Source organism: Coturnix japonica, chromosome 2 (assembly GCF_001577835.2).
Source record: "Coturnix japonica isolate 7356 chromosome 2, Coturnix japonica 2.1, whole genome shotgun sequence".
Lineage (NCBI taxonomy): Eukaryota > Metazoa > Chordata > Aves > Galliformes > Phasianidae > Coturnix > Coturnix japonica.
This window is the reverse complement of record NC_029517.1, coordinates 64,651,189-64,667,538: the sequence shown is the minus strand read 5'-3', so window position 1 is coordinate 64,667,538 and position 16,350 is coordinate 64,651,189. Positions and strand designations below refer to the sequence as shown.

General features: G+C 44.8%; 1 protein-coding gene across 7 annotated transcripts in view; it reads right to left on the bottom strand.

Annotated features, from left to right (window-relative positions):
* Positions 1 to 306: 306 nt before the first annotated feature.
* The window catches only part of RREB1 (ras responsive element binding protein 1), a 116,242-nt gene continuing 100,198 nt past the window's right edge, over positions 307 to 16,350 (bottom strand). For 6 of the 7 annotated variants that reach the window (XM_015854537.2, XM_015854538.2, XM_015854540.2 and 3 more), the window contains 2 exons: positions 6,556 to 7,302; positions 307 to 4,036 (listed from right to left, as the gene is read on the bottom strand). In XM_015854537.2, coding sequence (XP_015710023.1) covers positions 3,516 to 4,036; positions 6,556 to 7,302 — 1,268 coding nt within the window. In that variant the 3' untranslated portion in view covers positions 307 to 3,515. The remainder of the gene's footprint in view (positions 4,037 to 6,555; positions 7,303 to 16,350) is intronic. The other variant, XM_015854543.2, reaches the window with a different exon arrangement.

Here is a 16,350-nt window from a genome sequence, read left to right as displayed (position 1 = left end):
AGTGCCAAGAGGCTGGCGGAAGGCAGGGCATGCAGTGCCCACCATTAGGTCTATAACTCTGACTCTGCTTCCCTTCTTCACCAGAAAGACTCATCCCACCAGGAGTTAAGGTGACGCGGGTTCTCAGCTGCTCTATACCTTCCCTGGCCTTCAGAACTGGATACGCAACTCAGCTGATTCTTTGTCTCACCATCCTGTGAAACGCACTTTATTTATATGAAAGCGTATAAAACAGAGCTAAGGCGGCTCCAGCTCCAAACCAAGCATCGACAAGCCCACAAGAAGAGCCACGTCCATTCTGGAAGCTCTAATTTTTAAATATAACATTTTATTGCTTAGATGGTTTGATACAGAACAACTTTTATTTTGAATTTGGAAGTACTGTACAACTGAATAAAAAGAGGAATAAAAGTACCAAAACAAACGTGTGATTCTCTGTTCATGTGGCATAAACCAGTCTTGTACACAATTCGTAGCAGCAGTTTAAGTTCCCTTTAGAAAAATATGAATTCTACATATTTATTACTGTTTCCTGCGTGGGATGAAATCACTAGGATTAACCTTCCTTTGTGGGGAGAGAAGAGAGAAAGGAGACACACAGAGGAGAGAGAAAACTGCGAATCATTCTGAAAATAGAATCAGTCTCACGTACAGCCCCGAAGAGTTGTTTCAGAATTGCCTCCAACAAGGTGGGGTTTGTTGGCTTTTTTGCTTTTAATTATTATTATATATATATTTTTAATGTTTTTTCTTTTTTTTTCTTTTTTTTTTTTTCCTTATTTCCTTTAGCGCTTTCACAGTCAAGTGCTCAATGTAGTGATTGAATCATCTCCGCGTTAGAAGTCCATTGCAACTCAGGCAAAAAGAATTTCAGAAGATCCTTTTCTGTTTGTTTTGTTTGTTTGTTTGTAAAAGCCCTGAGAGAGGAAAAAAAAACAAAACAAAAAACCCCGAACAACTAAAAAATAAAAAAAAAGATCCAAACAAAAATCGTATAGAGACAAATGAGCTGAACATGCAACCTAAAGCCTAAGATTCACCCATAGTTTAAACACATTATAAATTTCACAGTTTAATATTGGGGGGGAGGAGGGAAAACAACGACAACAACAACAAAAAAAAAATAACCCAACAACGGCAACGGTTTTCAGTCAAACTCAACTAATAAAAATGTCAATAAGATGTGGCAAGACCTTATACTCTACTAGGATACAGATAAAGGCTAAATAAAGCTTTAACTCAATAGTGATTATTGCTAGCAGATGTCCCGGCAGGCTGCTGGGAATTCATTACGTGCTACATCATTCTGCAGCATATAGTTTAGTAATGGCTTCTCCCCCACAGTATTGCGCGGTTTAGTGTGGAGAGTTGCAGAAACAAAAAAACAAATTACAAAAAAAAAAAAAAAAAAAACCCAAAAAACAAAAATAAAAATAAATCCCAACAAACAACAAGAACAACAAAAAAATACCCCAAATAATAATAATAATTATTATTATAATTATAATAGTAATAACGATTTAAGGGATGTGTGAACTGGTTTTAATTAAGTAGAATGCACCTGGGTAGTGAATTTAGTGAATCATTGGTTCTGAGTGACTCTCTCTGGCGTTAGCTTCGTTTCTGAACTGGTTCAAACATCCCTACTTAACAAAAAAATAACACAACAACAAACGACAAAGCGAAAAATAAAAATCACATATACCTCAACCATTCTCTTCTTATTCTATCTGCAAGAATATTACTTAAGAAAGTTTCTCTTCCTTTGAATTCCAGACAGTTACATTTCAGTCTCCAGAAACTTTCGGAGAATTTTTTTTTAATATAGATATAGCTATATATAGATATATATTATATAATATAGCATGGGTCCGAGGCCCACGTCCTCCATGTCTGATGAAAGCGGGAAAAGCGGATCTGCGGGGCGGGGAGATCACAGTGCGGGTTTGGGGCTGAGTGGTGGCATAGCACAGTGAGGCTCCGGCATCGCTATTATGGCTCTGTCTGTCCCAGAGGTCATGACTGAAGGACAATTAACAAACAACAACAACAAGAACAACAACAACAAAAATGCCACCCGCTCCTAAAAGCGCGCAGCTACAGTAGGAGACATTTCGTTTAACCCCTTCAACATTGGCGGCTGGAGCCGCACCTGTTGCCGGCAACAGGAGCCATCCGGAGAAATTCCAGCTCCCAGCATTAAAGGGGTTAAATTACTGATATGAAATTTAGACGCACACCTCAAGTCTTCAAGCATCAACCCCAAAATCTCAGGAAGAATTTCTCTCTATATATTTTTTTTGTGTGTGTTTTGTTTTTTGTTTTTTTCCTTTTTTTTTTGTTTTTTTTTCTTTTTTAATTTAATTACTTAATTTATTTTTAACATGTCTTATATCCGTAAGTTTTATCACCAGTAGTATTTTCTTGCTCCAGAACATGACGGTAAGTAGCAAGATGACGGTAAGGCTCGCATTTCTCTCTTGCTCGCGCTTTCGACTGGAAGACTGAGTCACCTCGCTCCGGTCAGAGGAAGGGTTTTGATTAAAGTACAGTAGAAGAGCTGCAACATAGGAGGTGGAGTTGGTGAAAGCTTGAAGTCAAAACATGTAAAAGAGGGGATCCAAGCTGCGTTACACGTCTGCGTGGGCAAATATTGCCCATTGGTTTCTGCTGACTGCAGAGACAAGCAAACTGATGAATTTATAAAATAATTATAAAATAATAATAATAATATACTGAAGCAAATCAAACATATATAACAGCGGGTGCGTAATTTTCATAGGTTACGTTGCTTTGTAACTCTTCTCTGTATACGAACTCAGTCCACGACGGCTAGAAGAAAAACCCTAGTATCTAGAACACCATTTCTAACGCTGAAAAGTGGAAACAAGTATGAGGTTGAATGAAATTCTTTGCGCTTCCTGCTTTTGCCTCCAACCACTTTGAACACCTTCGGCTGCCACGCTGCTAATGCCTAGAACAGGCTTAATGCTCCACCGTGTGGCAAATGCGAGAACATCTACCGAGAAAACGATTGACATCTCGTCTGCGTTTCCTCTGACTGTTCCGTATGAAATTCACATAAATTGCTTCCAGTTATTGGCTGTGGTATCCAAGGGCCTCCCACCCCACTGCCCCGTTTCCAGCTCAGAGAACAAACACAGAGACTATCAGATATACAAGACCAAGCTCACACACACCAATACAAAAGGTAACATTAATGCTTAAATGAAAAAGGTCCTCTCCAAATAATTCATTAAAATATTAAAAAAAAAAAAAATCATTTTTGAAAAAAAAAAAATCTATGATACCAAAAGATCTAATAAAGTAGTAAGGCACTCAAATCAGTATATACTGTAGTCTCTTGCATTATTATACTGAAAGGCATATGGCACTGCATCCAGTCTGCCATACTCTCCCCACAGCTGTAGGTCACTCTTCTGAAACGAGACCCTGGAAACCTTGCTCTGCTGGCTTCAGTTTGTGTGCTGGGATGGGCCCAGCCTCCTCGCAAGTCATTCTACCCCCAAGAGCTGAGGCGTGCTGTCTGCAGAGGCAAGAATGTGATTCATGGGAGACTTTTTGTTGTGCATCTCCAGCAAGTCTTGAATGAAACCTGATGGTCTCTCTAGCTCGGAGCTACCCCGAGGCTCCTGGTCTTTTGCGGGATGCTTCTGCACGTTCTTGGCGGGCTCCACGAGGCTGGCACCAGCTCCTTGCCCGCTTGGCCTCTCCTCTTCGCAGGGCAAGTCCTTGGCCACGCTGACCGGGGACTCCTTTTGGCTTCTGGTGCCAGATGGGTGGCTGCCAACAACCCCCACAAAGTCGCACTCGTTTTCTGAGATGGGGTTGGTGCCACTGTGGCTAGACTCATTTTCGCTGTCTTCCCCGCACCTGGACTGGGTCTCTTCCTTGTCGCTCTCCTTCCCGTGGTTTCGAGTATTTTTGACTTTCTGGTGTATGCGCTGGTGACGAACCAGGCTGTGCTTCAGAGTGAAGGTCCGTTCACAGGTTTGACACTTGTACGGTCTCTCGCCTGCAAGAGAATGAAAATATGAGGTCAGCCATGAGGTCACAAACACACCTCCCTCTTGTTTCAAGCGGCTTAAGATGCTCCACACTGGAAGCTCAGTACCTCCATCAAACTTTGGTGTTCCTTCTATTCAGGCTTTTTGCTTCTGTACCATTGTAGTATGCAGGTATAAAGGCCCCTGGGCCCCTGTCACTCCAGAAATACAGATGGGTTCTGCCCCTTTATAATTTGATAAGATCGGGGTACAATGTGCACTGGTGTCCAGTAGAGCTTTATAGACCTGTGGTTCTGACGTGCCAGGCCATTGAACCCACACAATCCAATGAATCTGACTTCCCTTTTCATCCACATGGTTGGAGGCAGCAACCCTCTAGGGTCAAGGTGGGCTTTCCATCCCACTTCCTCATATCATCTCCATAGTCACACAGTAATACCACAGGGTAGCACATTATGTACCTGCTATATCCCCTGCACTAAGGAGGGAGGAAGACCACAAGCCCCAGGCGCTTGTTAACATCCCTTCTACAGCAGCCCACCACAGGGGCTCCAAGTTACAGGCCCTGCTATATACAGAGAGATCAGATTTGAGATAGAGACCTGTGGTCAGAAGGGCTTAAAAATGAACCAAACTGAACAGCACATAAGAGAACATCTCCTTCAAGATACTGGCAGATGAGTTATTTACCTAAATCAAAGAGAAGCTGTCATGAACTGCTCCTGACAGAACAACTACTACTCTTTTTGCGAAGCAGAAGGACAGCACTGCTGTATTAAAATGGAAAGAGAAGCTGAAGGAGACAGACTTATTGGGCATTCACAGGACACTAGAGGTGTCTGTCAGCAGTGGTCAATGTTTACTGAACAAATGAAAAACACAGAATCACAAAATCACGAAGGTTGTAAAAGCCCACTAAGATGACCTAGTCTGATCACCAACCCACCCCACCATGCCCACTAACCACGTCCCTCAGTGCCACATCCACACAATTCCTGAACACCTCCAGTGATGGTGACCCCACCACCTCCCTGGGCAGCCTGTGCCACTGCCTCACCACTCTTTATGAGAAGAAATTTTTCTCAATATCCAACCTGAATCTCCCCTGGCACAACTTAAGGCCATTACTTCTCATCCTACCACCCTTACCTGAAAGAACAGGCCAACCCCTACCTTGCTACAGCCTCCTTTTAGGGAGTAACAGCAAGCATGTGCCTTGGGATGCTGTTAAAAATCTGTTGATGTTCTTCAGCCTGCTGGAATTCTACGCTTATTTCTGAAACACTTGAAAGCCCTTAAAGAAACCTCTTCACACCTGTGCAAAGAAATGCTACTCTCAGGACAAAATTCTTGCACTCACTTTGCAGCCCTAAGCCTCAGAGCAGCTGCAGAGCTGCTCCTATGTTGTAATCAACATGGGATTTGCTCTGCTCTCAAAATCACTTTTTGCATCTGAAATGTTTCAATATGGGAATCACTGGCACACAACAGTGCCATTTAGGTCTAACATTTAGGTCTAACACTCAGCATTTTGGATATAATCTCCCCGAATCTTCTGAATTAGTATGAAAATAGCCACAAGAGTGGGATCCATCTCTAGTTTCACTCAAGCTTTGAGTCCTCAAAGCCAGATGAAAACAGGTCATCTTTGCACTTGAGAAGTCAATACTGAAGGTAAAAGGTTTGGTTAGGGCACCAGTCTTTGGTGTTACTTATTGAACATCCTCTTTCTTCAACAACAGCACAAGTAGCCAAAGTTAATCACAAAGATACTGTCTGCAGCAGAAAGCATTTCAAAAGACACGAAATGCCATTTTCCCACATCAGAACAGCCCAGTGAGAGGTAAAATACATTATTGAGGATGCACAACTAATTAACTCTTGAGCTGGCTCATGACTTCACCTCCTTCTCAATGCACCCCCGAAATTTACTGCATAAAGCAATCCCTAATACTTTAATTACTGAGTAATTGGACAAATATTTTACTACCTGTATTGCACATTCTCTGCCCAAGGAAGAGCAGAATGCAAACTCTAGTTGTGCTTTTCACTCCAGCAGAAGGTCACGCGTATCACCAGCATACTACCAATCCCAGGCCCAGATAATCAGACAAAACCACATGCTCTCTCTAAACTTTCACTCGGAAATGAAGTCCTACACATTGCCACGTTTCTCCACTGCTCGTCAAAATACTGGGAAGAGGTATAGCCACATACACATTATGGGAAGGGAGAGAGAAGCTGGATCTGCACACTTGTCCTACCCTCCAAAAGCTGTAAGCAAACATGGGGGAAAACTGTTTGGGAGCTGAAGATAAGGTGGTGGTGTAACTACTCCTGCTCCTTTAATAGGCTTCATGCGCAGTAATGGCAGACTTGGGAAGGGATGACACCTCACAGCTACCTTTAGGACTAAAAGCTGTCTCCAGCTTCATGCACTAGCAGTAATTGTGCACCTACAGAGAAGATGCATTACTGTGGTGGCAGATCTGCTCATGATCTGCTCTGTCCTGAATTCTCCTCTTACCTGTATGAGACCGCATATGTCGTGTCAAATCTTGCAGAGACCAGAAACGCTTGTTGCACACAGTACAGACTTTCTTTCTTTTGTCTGCTTTTGCAGTACTCTTAGCCTCATCAGTCTTTGGTATTTTGTCATCACTGCTCTTCTCAGTGGACTTTCTCTCTGTGCCTTCCCCCTCAGAGACGCTTTCGCTCTCTTCATTCTCCTTTCCTGTTGCCTCACAGTCCAGAGGAGACTCCACTACCTTCAAGTCCATCGGAGACTCTTCCTGCTCAAGACCAGAGTCCTGCATCGAGGGAGCTCCTGCATCATCCTGGATGCTTTTGCTTTCATCCTCACTGCTCCTTTCATCTTTTCTGTCCTCACGAATGTGGGCCTTTTTGTGACGGCTAAGAGTGCCAGCAAACTTGAAGGTTTTGCCACAAACATCACAGGCATGTTTCCTTTCAGTCTGAGAACTGCTGCCTGCGCTCTGGTCACTCTCTGCCAGCTTGAAGTCCATTAATTTGCTGGCAAAATTGAGGTCAAGACTTTTGTTACTTACAGAATCTTCCTCAGGGCCCTCTTCATATTCATCTGCTTTTTCTTCGGCATCCTCTTCTGCTGGAGGGGTGTCAGCCTTTTGCTCCTCCTTGGGGCTGCACTCACTCCTCGGTAGCTCGCTGACTTCCTCTGGCTGCTCCTTCTCACAGGATGTCAGGTCCAAGACTTCACCCCCTGTAGCAGGTGCCTCTGCATCAGCCTGACTGTCTGCAAGCAAACAGAGAGAAACTTTCAGTGGGACACTCTCCACTAACACATAACTACCGGCAGTGAGGATTCACAGACCCACGAGCAGCGCTGCTGATCAAGTGTCCGAACATCTGCCTTATCCTATCTGTCACCCAGTAACTTACAGCTGAAAAGAGATCAAAACACCACAGAACCAATCAGAATGATGATTAAAAATCTGTTAAAAAAAATGCTTTGCTTTCTAAAATAAACTTACATTCTTAGTGATTTCTTCAAGTGTGGTGCAGTCTCTTTTACCAGAGAATACAAAATGCCGCAACACCAAAGAAAAGCTTAGGTCACTAATGCTATAAATATACTGCACCAGAGACACATGGATGTATTATTATCTGTAAACAGGTGTACAGAGTATAGATATAGACTGAAGTAATACACATCCTCATGTTACTCTAACAGATAACTTGTAAGCAGAGGGAAATGTTTTCCAAAGGGAATATAAAGGCCTCATGCAACCAACTGGTACAATTAAATGTCAAAGGTTATCGCAGGACAGTTAAAAAAACTGGCTATGTATCAGATAAGCAAAAGATGCTGAGGTTTGTCCACATGTGGGTCCTTGACATCACCTGGAAATAATACATTAGGCCAAGGAGCAGTAGTAGGAAGCATCCTTTGCTGTTTTACCACCCCTCCAACAAAAAGGCAAAACGCGCCTAAGAAGCCCACCTTAATGTCATTCTCTGTTCCCCTCTCAGTCTGCACCATTAGCACCGCTAAAGACATGACAGCAACATGGAATGAGTAAGGCAAACAAAGGGGCAGAGCTGCACCTCTTCCAAGCTCCATACATAAGTATCTCAAGTGGAAATAAGCAGGACTGAATCTGGATGCTCAAGCTGACAAAGCTGCATGGCATGTAACTGCATCCCACGTGCTACTTTCCAGCAATTGTTCCAGGACATGAGCTTAGCAAGGGAAGCTCAAACTTTCCTTGTGTTAAGTCCTCCCTCAGCTCCTTCTTGTTGAAGGTGTGTAGCTGAGGCACCATACAACAGTCACTGCAGCATTTATCTGCAAGCCCAATAGCTGCTTACTAACCGTAGGGATTTAGAAACTCCAGATGAGCAGTTTAAGTCCTCCATTTGACACAGCACAACATGTGCTTGTCCCTGCACTGCCCAGATTTCCTATTACAGGATGTTTTTTTGTAAGCAAGGAGTAATCACAGAAGGTATGAAGGTAGTTCTCAGGCAAACTGAAGCTGAAATGTAGCCTTGCAATGTAACTTGCATCGACCTCGTTTTCTTAGAATCACCACAAAATCATCAAGGTTGGAAAAGACCTCAGAGATCATCCAGTCTACCCATTAAAACATGCAACTATGCCCTAGTCGGTGTATAATGCTGGAGAGTGTGAGAATGAGGGTATCTGAGGGGGAAAAAAAAAGGTCACCTACAAGTGCCCTACACATTTGCATTTGAATTCTGTGTTTTGACTCATTGCTTCTCGCCTGGATAAATGAAGGTAAAAAATTCAAACAAAGTTATTACAAACATCAGGAGGCCGTTTCTAAAAACCCAGCTGAAAACTCAAAGCGTAGTAATTAAGGAGCTGCACTGCTTTATAACTCAGAGAAACGAGAGACAGGCGTGGATGAGAAGCAGGGGGCACACAAAGCATTCTCGGTTACGTGCAGGCAGCAGGGTCTCGTGGCTGATGTTGCAGGCAAGGCAGTGAAACCAGAACCCAAACCCAAGCCACGTCCGTACAGGGGAAATGTTTTAAACAAAACAAAACAAAACAAAACAGAGGAAGCACTCCTGTGGGTTCCTGGCCTGCTGCCTTCTTCCACACATGGCATTCTGGGGACTGGAACAGCACATCTGTGTCTCGCTGCAAATGCTTCAGCTTAGCCCAAGAGTTTGGATGAAAGGAAGGATTAATGACCAGAGACGTGACTCCACACTGCTGCTGAAAGGGTTCTTGTCCTTGACCATGGCCACCCACTCTTGCTCCAACCTTAGCGGTGCTAACATTCAGACACCACACAGCACGCAGGGTCTTTTTCATCTCAGCGCAGATTTGGAGTGAAATGTGGATTTGGGGTGCATGGGAATGAAGTGACCCCCACAATCACTGCTCCAAGGGCAGAGGGAAGGGAAACAACAGAGGGCTTTCCTTCTCAGCAGCCCTCGGTTGCTGCTGTCAGCAGCAGGTATTTGCAAACAATGGATGAAAAGATAAAACTGACCAAGTGGTCTGAGGTACAGAGATCTTCAAACTATGTCTACGGGAAGCACCTGAGTGGCTGCTGCACCCCAATGCTGGTGCTCACCCTCAGCAAGATGAGCTCCATGGGCGAGGCCAGGAAACTGCTGTGAGGAACTGTGTGTAAGGCCAAAGGAAAACTGAAAGCAGAATGCGAAGGAGGGCTTTGCTGGGGATAAAGAGCAGGAAGATGGAGACAAGTATGAGCACGGAGAGTCTGGGATGGTGGGAGCCCCCACTTGTAGTTCCCTCCTTGCGTTGCTGTCTCACGAGTACATTTTCATGTGGAAGAGAGATTGGCTCTGCGGGACAGGTGATGTAGGTGGTGTTGCCTCACCAGCGCAGGCTAATGGGTGAGGATGACATCAAGTAAAAGAATATGAACCTTAACCACCAGCATTCAGGAAGAAAAAAGATCTCAGACACCAGCAGCATGGATACACATACTTTCTCTTCCAAAACCAGCTCACCACCATAGAATGAACGCTTCCAAGATTCAGTTATGGACTTGGCCAGGAATATCCTAAGGTGTGGGCTTGGGTGAGCACTCTTCCTTCCCACCTGCACTAACAAGACCTGCTGCCTTTCTTGTCAAGGAAGAGCTTCACAGCCTTCTGATGAAACTACATGCATATCACAAAATGGCAGCTCCTGACTAGTCGAGCTACTCTGTGGTTACCCCCAACCTGCGCGGTTGGTTTCCCAGCTGGTGAAAAAGCAACCTGCTTTGCACAAAACCTGACTCTGGGAATGGGTGAGAACCAGGCCCACTTTGCTGCGGACGAACTGGAAGAGCAATGCAGGGAGGTGTGTGGGAAAGAGGACTGTTGTGAGGATGGCCTCATTGGTGCCTGGTGTGGGGTTCCTCCTGCAAGGCTGATACTGCTACTTTCAGCTTGTTTACAGGCCTCTTTGTACAAAACCTTGCTGGCCACACAGAATGCTGTATGGCATGGGGAAGGATTCTAACCAAGCCCTTAGATCTGAGCAAACACTCCTATAAAGGGCCTGAGTTCCTCTCAAATAGGCCAGTCCTGTTTCCAGAACCAGTGGCTCTATGATTGCATTTCATTTATCATGCTGTACAGCCACATGCATTTGAGTTGGGGGCCGAGCATGTGGCCTCGTCCCAGAGGAACACAGTTTGAGTTGCTCCTCTGAGGTGAGGACATGAAGGTGTCAAGGTCTGATGAAGTCAGCTCTGACACAAAGCTGAAGACTGTGGGAGATGTAAGGGAGGGAGGGGATCAGCAGGGATGTGAGGCCCTGAAGAGGAAGGCAAGGAGAAGCTGCAGCTCAGAAACTTCTCAGGAGATATATTCATAAGCAAAACCTCAACTGAGAATGCAAAAACCTTTCCTCCTGCATGAAAGAAAACACTATATACTTGTAGCCAAGATCACTTTTCTTGCAACAGTTTGAAGGAAGAGTTTTGATGAAGTCTGCTTACAATTCAAGCTGAAGGTTTCAGTCGGCCCAGTCAGAACAGTCCATCTTTACAGGTGGCAAGAAAGAGAATGAGAAGTAAACTGCTTTCCTGTATACACAATTGTCCAGTGAGACACTGAACATGGAAAGCTTCACATAAAAGAGCAGATACAGATCAAGGCAGGGTCTGATTCTGTTTTCCTGTGTATGTCTTTCCCCTGGAACTAAGGTGGAATAGGGTATAGCTGGAGATGCTAAGGTGTTATTAGATAAAACAGGGTGTTATAGTGGAAACAATTTTGTGACTTTCAAGCAAGTGTTTATTGCCGGACATTCCTGACATCCCCATAGAATTGTCAGAAAACCCATCACATAAATAACGCTCAAGAGCAGAGCAAACAGAGCACTGAAAATAAAAGCTGGACAAGCAATTGGCATTACCAGTCAGATGAGCTGACGACTTACTATTTTCCCCCCGTTAACTGAAATAACCTGATTTATTTATTTATTTATTTATTATTTTACACTAGACGAAGCCACCGCTAGGTGGAAGCAGCCCAGTAAGTTTGGCACTTTTAACGACCTGCTCACATAGCTCTGCTCCTACTTGCATCCGCGACTTGGAGAACAGCTTTTCAACCTGTGGAGTCAATTTGCAAAAACATGGGGGCTACCACTGTCCATTTTTATTGTAAACACACGCTTTGCCACCTTTACCACATCACAATACATCACATGCAAGGTTAAACAGTTAAAACAGCCCACGGTTGAGGGAGCTTCAGCTGCTACGTGCATTACTCTTGAAAGAAAAACATTAAAAGACAGATGGCTGTTTTAAAAAGCGTAGGGAAAAGGAAAGGACCAATTCTAGAAAAGCAGCCAGCTAAAACTACAGTGAAAACCCCAGAGAAGAGATATATAGCATCATGCTGTTTGCCTTTAACACAACCTATGGTCCCCTCCAAGACCTTCAAGTGAACAGTTCAAGTCACCAACACAAACAAAGGCACTCAGGACTAGTTCGGACTGCACCCAGCAAGTAGAAATCTGCACTGAACTGGGAGGAAAAGGCCCAGAGACTTACAGTTCACAGTGAACTCCCCTGTCTGTGAGAATGAGGGTTTTATGCAGAGCTGACATTCAAGTGAGTTATACATCATCTCCTCAGCATCTTCGACATAACTGCTCTGCCATTCGGACCAACATCAGCATCTCCTCTCCATTTGTCACTCACTCCTTTGCCAAGCAACTCTTGCTTTGCCACAAGCTGGAGTGGCTGTTAAACTTTGCCTGACACTGAAACTGCAGTTTCAAGCCCTTTGTCCTCTAGGAAATAACGACAAATGTAGTTCAGAGGTACAGACAGCCACCAGAGTTTGGAAAAACAACAAGTCCTCCACTATAACCAGGGCTCACATGATTTCTAGAGGGATCACAGAGTGGCAGATTTCTAGAGCAAAGATGAATTCTGCTTAAACACTAATCAGAAAATTCACTGTCGAGAGTACTTAGTTTGTAAATATTTGCCTAGTTAACACAGAATGGTTGTTTTTGACCCTCTCAAATCAGGATCAGGCCTCTCTAAGAACAGGACCTTTCCTTAGGATAGTATCTTTATGTACTGTCTTAACAGATAAATCCCTTACCCCATTCCCATCCTAACATCTCTCCTCCATCAATGGTATTTGGTTGCAAGAAAGAAGCCTTCAGAAAGCCCCATGGAAGTGAGGGCAGGGCTGCTTTAACATGATGAAGGTTCATGGAGTCACTCCACAAGGCAGCTGCAGCAGCCTGCCCTGCTCTGAGCCCCACGAGCTTCCCCCCCCTTGCAAGAGATGTTTCAGGCCCTGTTGTCAGGCTGCTCCCTTCTGTTTCGTGAAGCAAAAGGACATGCACAAACTCCATCACTCACACAGATTCCCTGTCTTCGACTCCTATTCAAAACCACCATCCTGTTTTTTGTTTTGTTTTAAAACAAGACCAAAAGAAACCCTCTATAAACCTGTTCCCAGTGACACACTATTGAATTGCGCTTCCTGCCTTACACCTCATCTTAAAGCCTTCCTCTCTGCTTCATTTAGAGCTGACCAAACACCAGCCAAGCGTCTCCCATTCAGCACACAGTGAAGCAACCCAGACTATGACACACTTGCAGATAACAGCTATTGAAAAGCTTCTCCTGTGAGCCCCAACCACACCACTTGCCCACCTTTTACAGCCAGTGTAAGATGAGAAATAGCCCCCTTTTCAACTGAGCCACAGTTTCAAATTATAATTCACTTCCACCGATTTTGAAATCCATTTTTCTTGTGCAATGGAGTGAGACCACGTGTCCAAAGATGCTGAATGATTCTGGCCTGTGATTAAACACCAGCTGGCCAAGCTTGTTAAGAACACTAAGCCATGCTATGAAGTGCTCACGGTAATGCTACCAGCATAGGAGCTGGACGCCTTCTTTGCTTACTGAAGCTGCTATCTGAAAAAGAAGTGTTTGATGGCAAGGTCAATTTCAGCAGCATCCATCCGGTTCTGCCAGGAGATGCTGCCAGCTCCACCACCCTGCTGCACCAACGCACTCTTTCAGGGTCATACCATGAGCTGGATCTGAGAACTGATCTGAGGACTGCCGGTCCCTCCCCTTGCCCTTTTCATTTCTTTTGGACAGCTAGGTCAGTTACAGACATGGGGATGAACAGCTGGGAACAGGTTGAGCCAGTATGGCTGAGACGTGCTTTGTGTTATCCAACCATGGCCCAAGGCTCTGTCTGCCAGGGGCAGGTCGAACCACTCTGACCAGCCCAGCACAGGCTGCACAAGAGCTAAGAACAACATTTACCTTCCATCAGTGTCCTGCACATCCTATGTGTCATGCTCATGTCTGTCTGAGTGGCTTTAGAAACCCTTTCCTCCTCCTCACCTCATCCATCAGCTGAACTGCTTTAGCATCCCTCTGACTACAGTTTCTAGCAGATCCCATTAAGGCATTTTTACTTCAATCTGCTGCAAAGCCCACAGAGGTGAGCACTTTCAGAGCCCTTTCTGCAGACTTTTGTTCTGCTAGGGGATCGTGTTATAACATGAGTCTTCTCCTCTCATGCTGCAACCATCTGTTGCCTGCAAAGGCCGAACCAGCTCACGTGACGCTCTGGGTAACATGCTACAGCCCGGCAGAGTTACGGGCTGTTAACGTGGTAACGAGACATCTTTGTCCTTTGTGGCAGGCGAGAGCAAATCACGTTGCAACATGTTCTCTAGCATGGCAGATTTTACTGCCAGACTAGTACTGAGACTTGTGTGACTGCATCTGAATCACTGCAACACCACCTGCCGATTACAAGGGAAAGAAAGGATGTGAAGCAGACATTTCCAAACAAAGGTCTTGCTGCTTTTAGATCTGCTGTTTCAACAGCTCTTCCATGTCACCTACTCGGTGACACAGAGCTGCCCTGTCTCTCCTGGAGGTACCTCTTTTGTGTAAGAGCTTGTCAGGCAAGGGATATGCACCAATCCACTGTGTTTCCTTCCCACATCTATCCCGTCTGGTCAGCAAAGACAAACACTGAACTACTGCACTCACCCACAGTTTGAGGCCAGTTTGCTCCTTTTCACTAAACACCTGCCTACAGCAAAGCCCCGTGTGATCTGACAATCTATTTCCTTTGCTGAAAAACTCTCAACATTGAGTGGGCATGAACATGACAGGGGAGCATCAGCGCAGAGAAATTTAAGGCAAAAAAAAACCTCTGGAAAAAAAATAATCTAAAGCAAACCTTCAAGATGCTGAAAGTGGTACTGGCATTCAGGAAAGAGCCGTTGCATACATCTCTCCAGGACCACTGCTTTGCCCTGCCTCAGCAGCCAATATAAAGCCAAGAAACGCTGCGTACAGCAAGCAAGAGTGGTGAGAGCAAAACAAAAGGCGTCCCTTTGCTGCTATGTACTGGTCTGGTGTGCCCTCATTACAGGTTGCGCATGCAGTTCTGGCCTCAGCAGGAAGGAAGGACAGAGCTGGGCTGCAGAAGACACAAAGTGAACCTAATCCAAGCAATGGGATGACACCAGAAAGGCCGAGGACCTTCATTTTTGCAGGAGAGGGGGTGATTATGATTGAGGTTTGCGAGCAGAGAGCGAACACGGAACTGCAATTCACCAAATCCTGCAATGCTGGAATGAAGGGAGGCTCTCTGAAACTAGCAGGGGATCAGCTTAAAATGGATTTAAAAAATATTTCTTTACACAGCAGGTAGTGAACTTCTGGAGCTTGACGCCACGTGAGGTTGGAGGCACACAGCATCAGCAGGTTCAGAAAGCAACTGAAGAGACTGAGACAGCTGGTCCATGATCAGGTTCTAAAGGGAGCAGGCAGCAAAATGCCCTCTAACGTGCAGCCCTAATGCAGTGGTGGATGCTGGCAGAGTGAAAGAGGAATAAACTGCAGGAAGTGGGCAGGCCCACAAGCTCACCCAAAACAGTAGACTACCGATACCACTGGAAACAGAGCGTTTAGCTGCATGAAGCACTGCTCTAACACAGCAGGGCATCAGGAGTTGGATGTGATGATCCTAATGGGTTCCTTCCAACCCAGGTTGGAACCCAGGTATTCTGTGATTCTGTTTCTTTCACCTTCGTGCTTTGCCTTTCTGCAGCGCTCAGCCCAACTTGCACAACTTGATCTTTCTATTCTATTTGAAAAGTGCCTGTTGTGAGATCCAGCATCTCTTTCCTTAGACTGGAGGATAAACCCATTTCTCCCCAGGGATCAGATGGCAGGATCTGTGCAAATTCTATTAGATTTGGTATGGTTGGCTGTGTTTTGTTTGTTTGTTTTTCCTCCTTTGTAGCTTTTAGCCTCATTCTCAAGTCACCTTGTGAGTAATCTCTGAGACCAGCCTGTCAGAACCAAATCTGTTTCAGTGGAAAAGAACTCTAATTTCCCTACTCAAAGGTGACTTGCTACAACATCCTCGTTGCAAGCTCCTCAGCAAGATGTTATCTTGAGATGTCTGTGTTTGAATTTGACAAAACTTCCATCAAAGCCATTGGGAACTTGATCCCCATAGACTTCAGTTGTATGAAGTCCTATGTAAGGTCCAATTAATTCCCTGCAGAATAAAGTTTTTCATCTCTGTAATTCATTTAGATAAGTAGAAGAAGGAAAGAGGCCACGTACAGGAAGAGCAGGAAGAAAAGCCAGGCTCATGCAGTGGAATGAGGAAAGTGGCTCCACAAGATGTATCTGTGATGGAGGAGGAGATTGTGAGGATAGTTACAAGTCAAAGGAGACCAGCTCCTGTCACACTTTACCCTCATATTCAAACCCCCTGAACACACACACACAACCTCCCAGACCAATCGCAGCCTCTCTTTGAT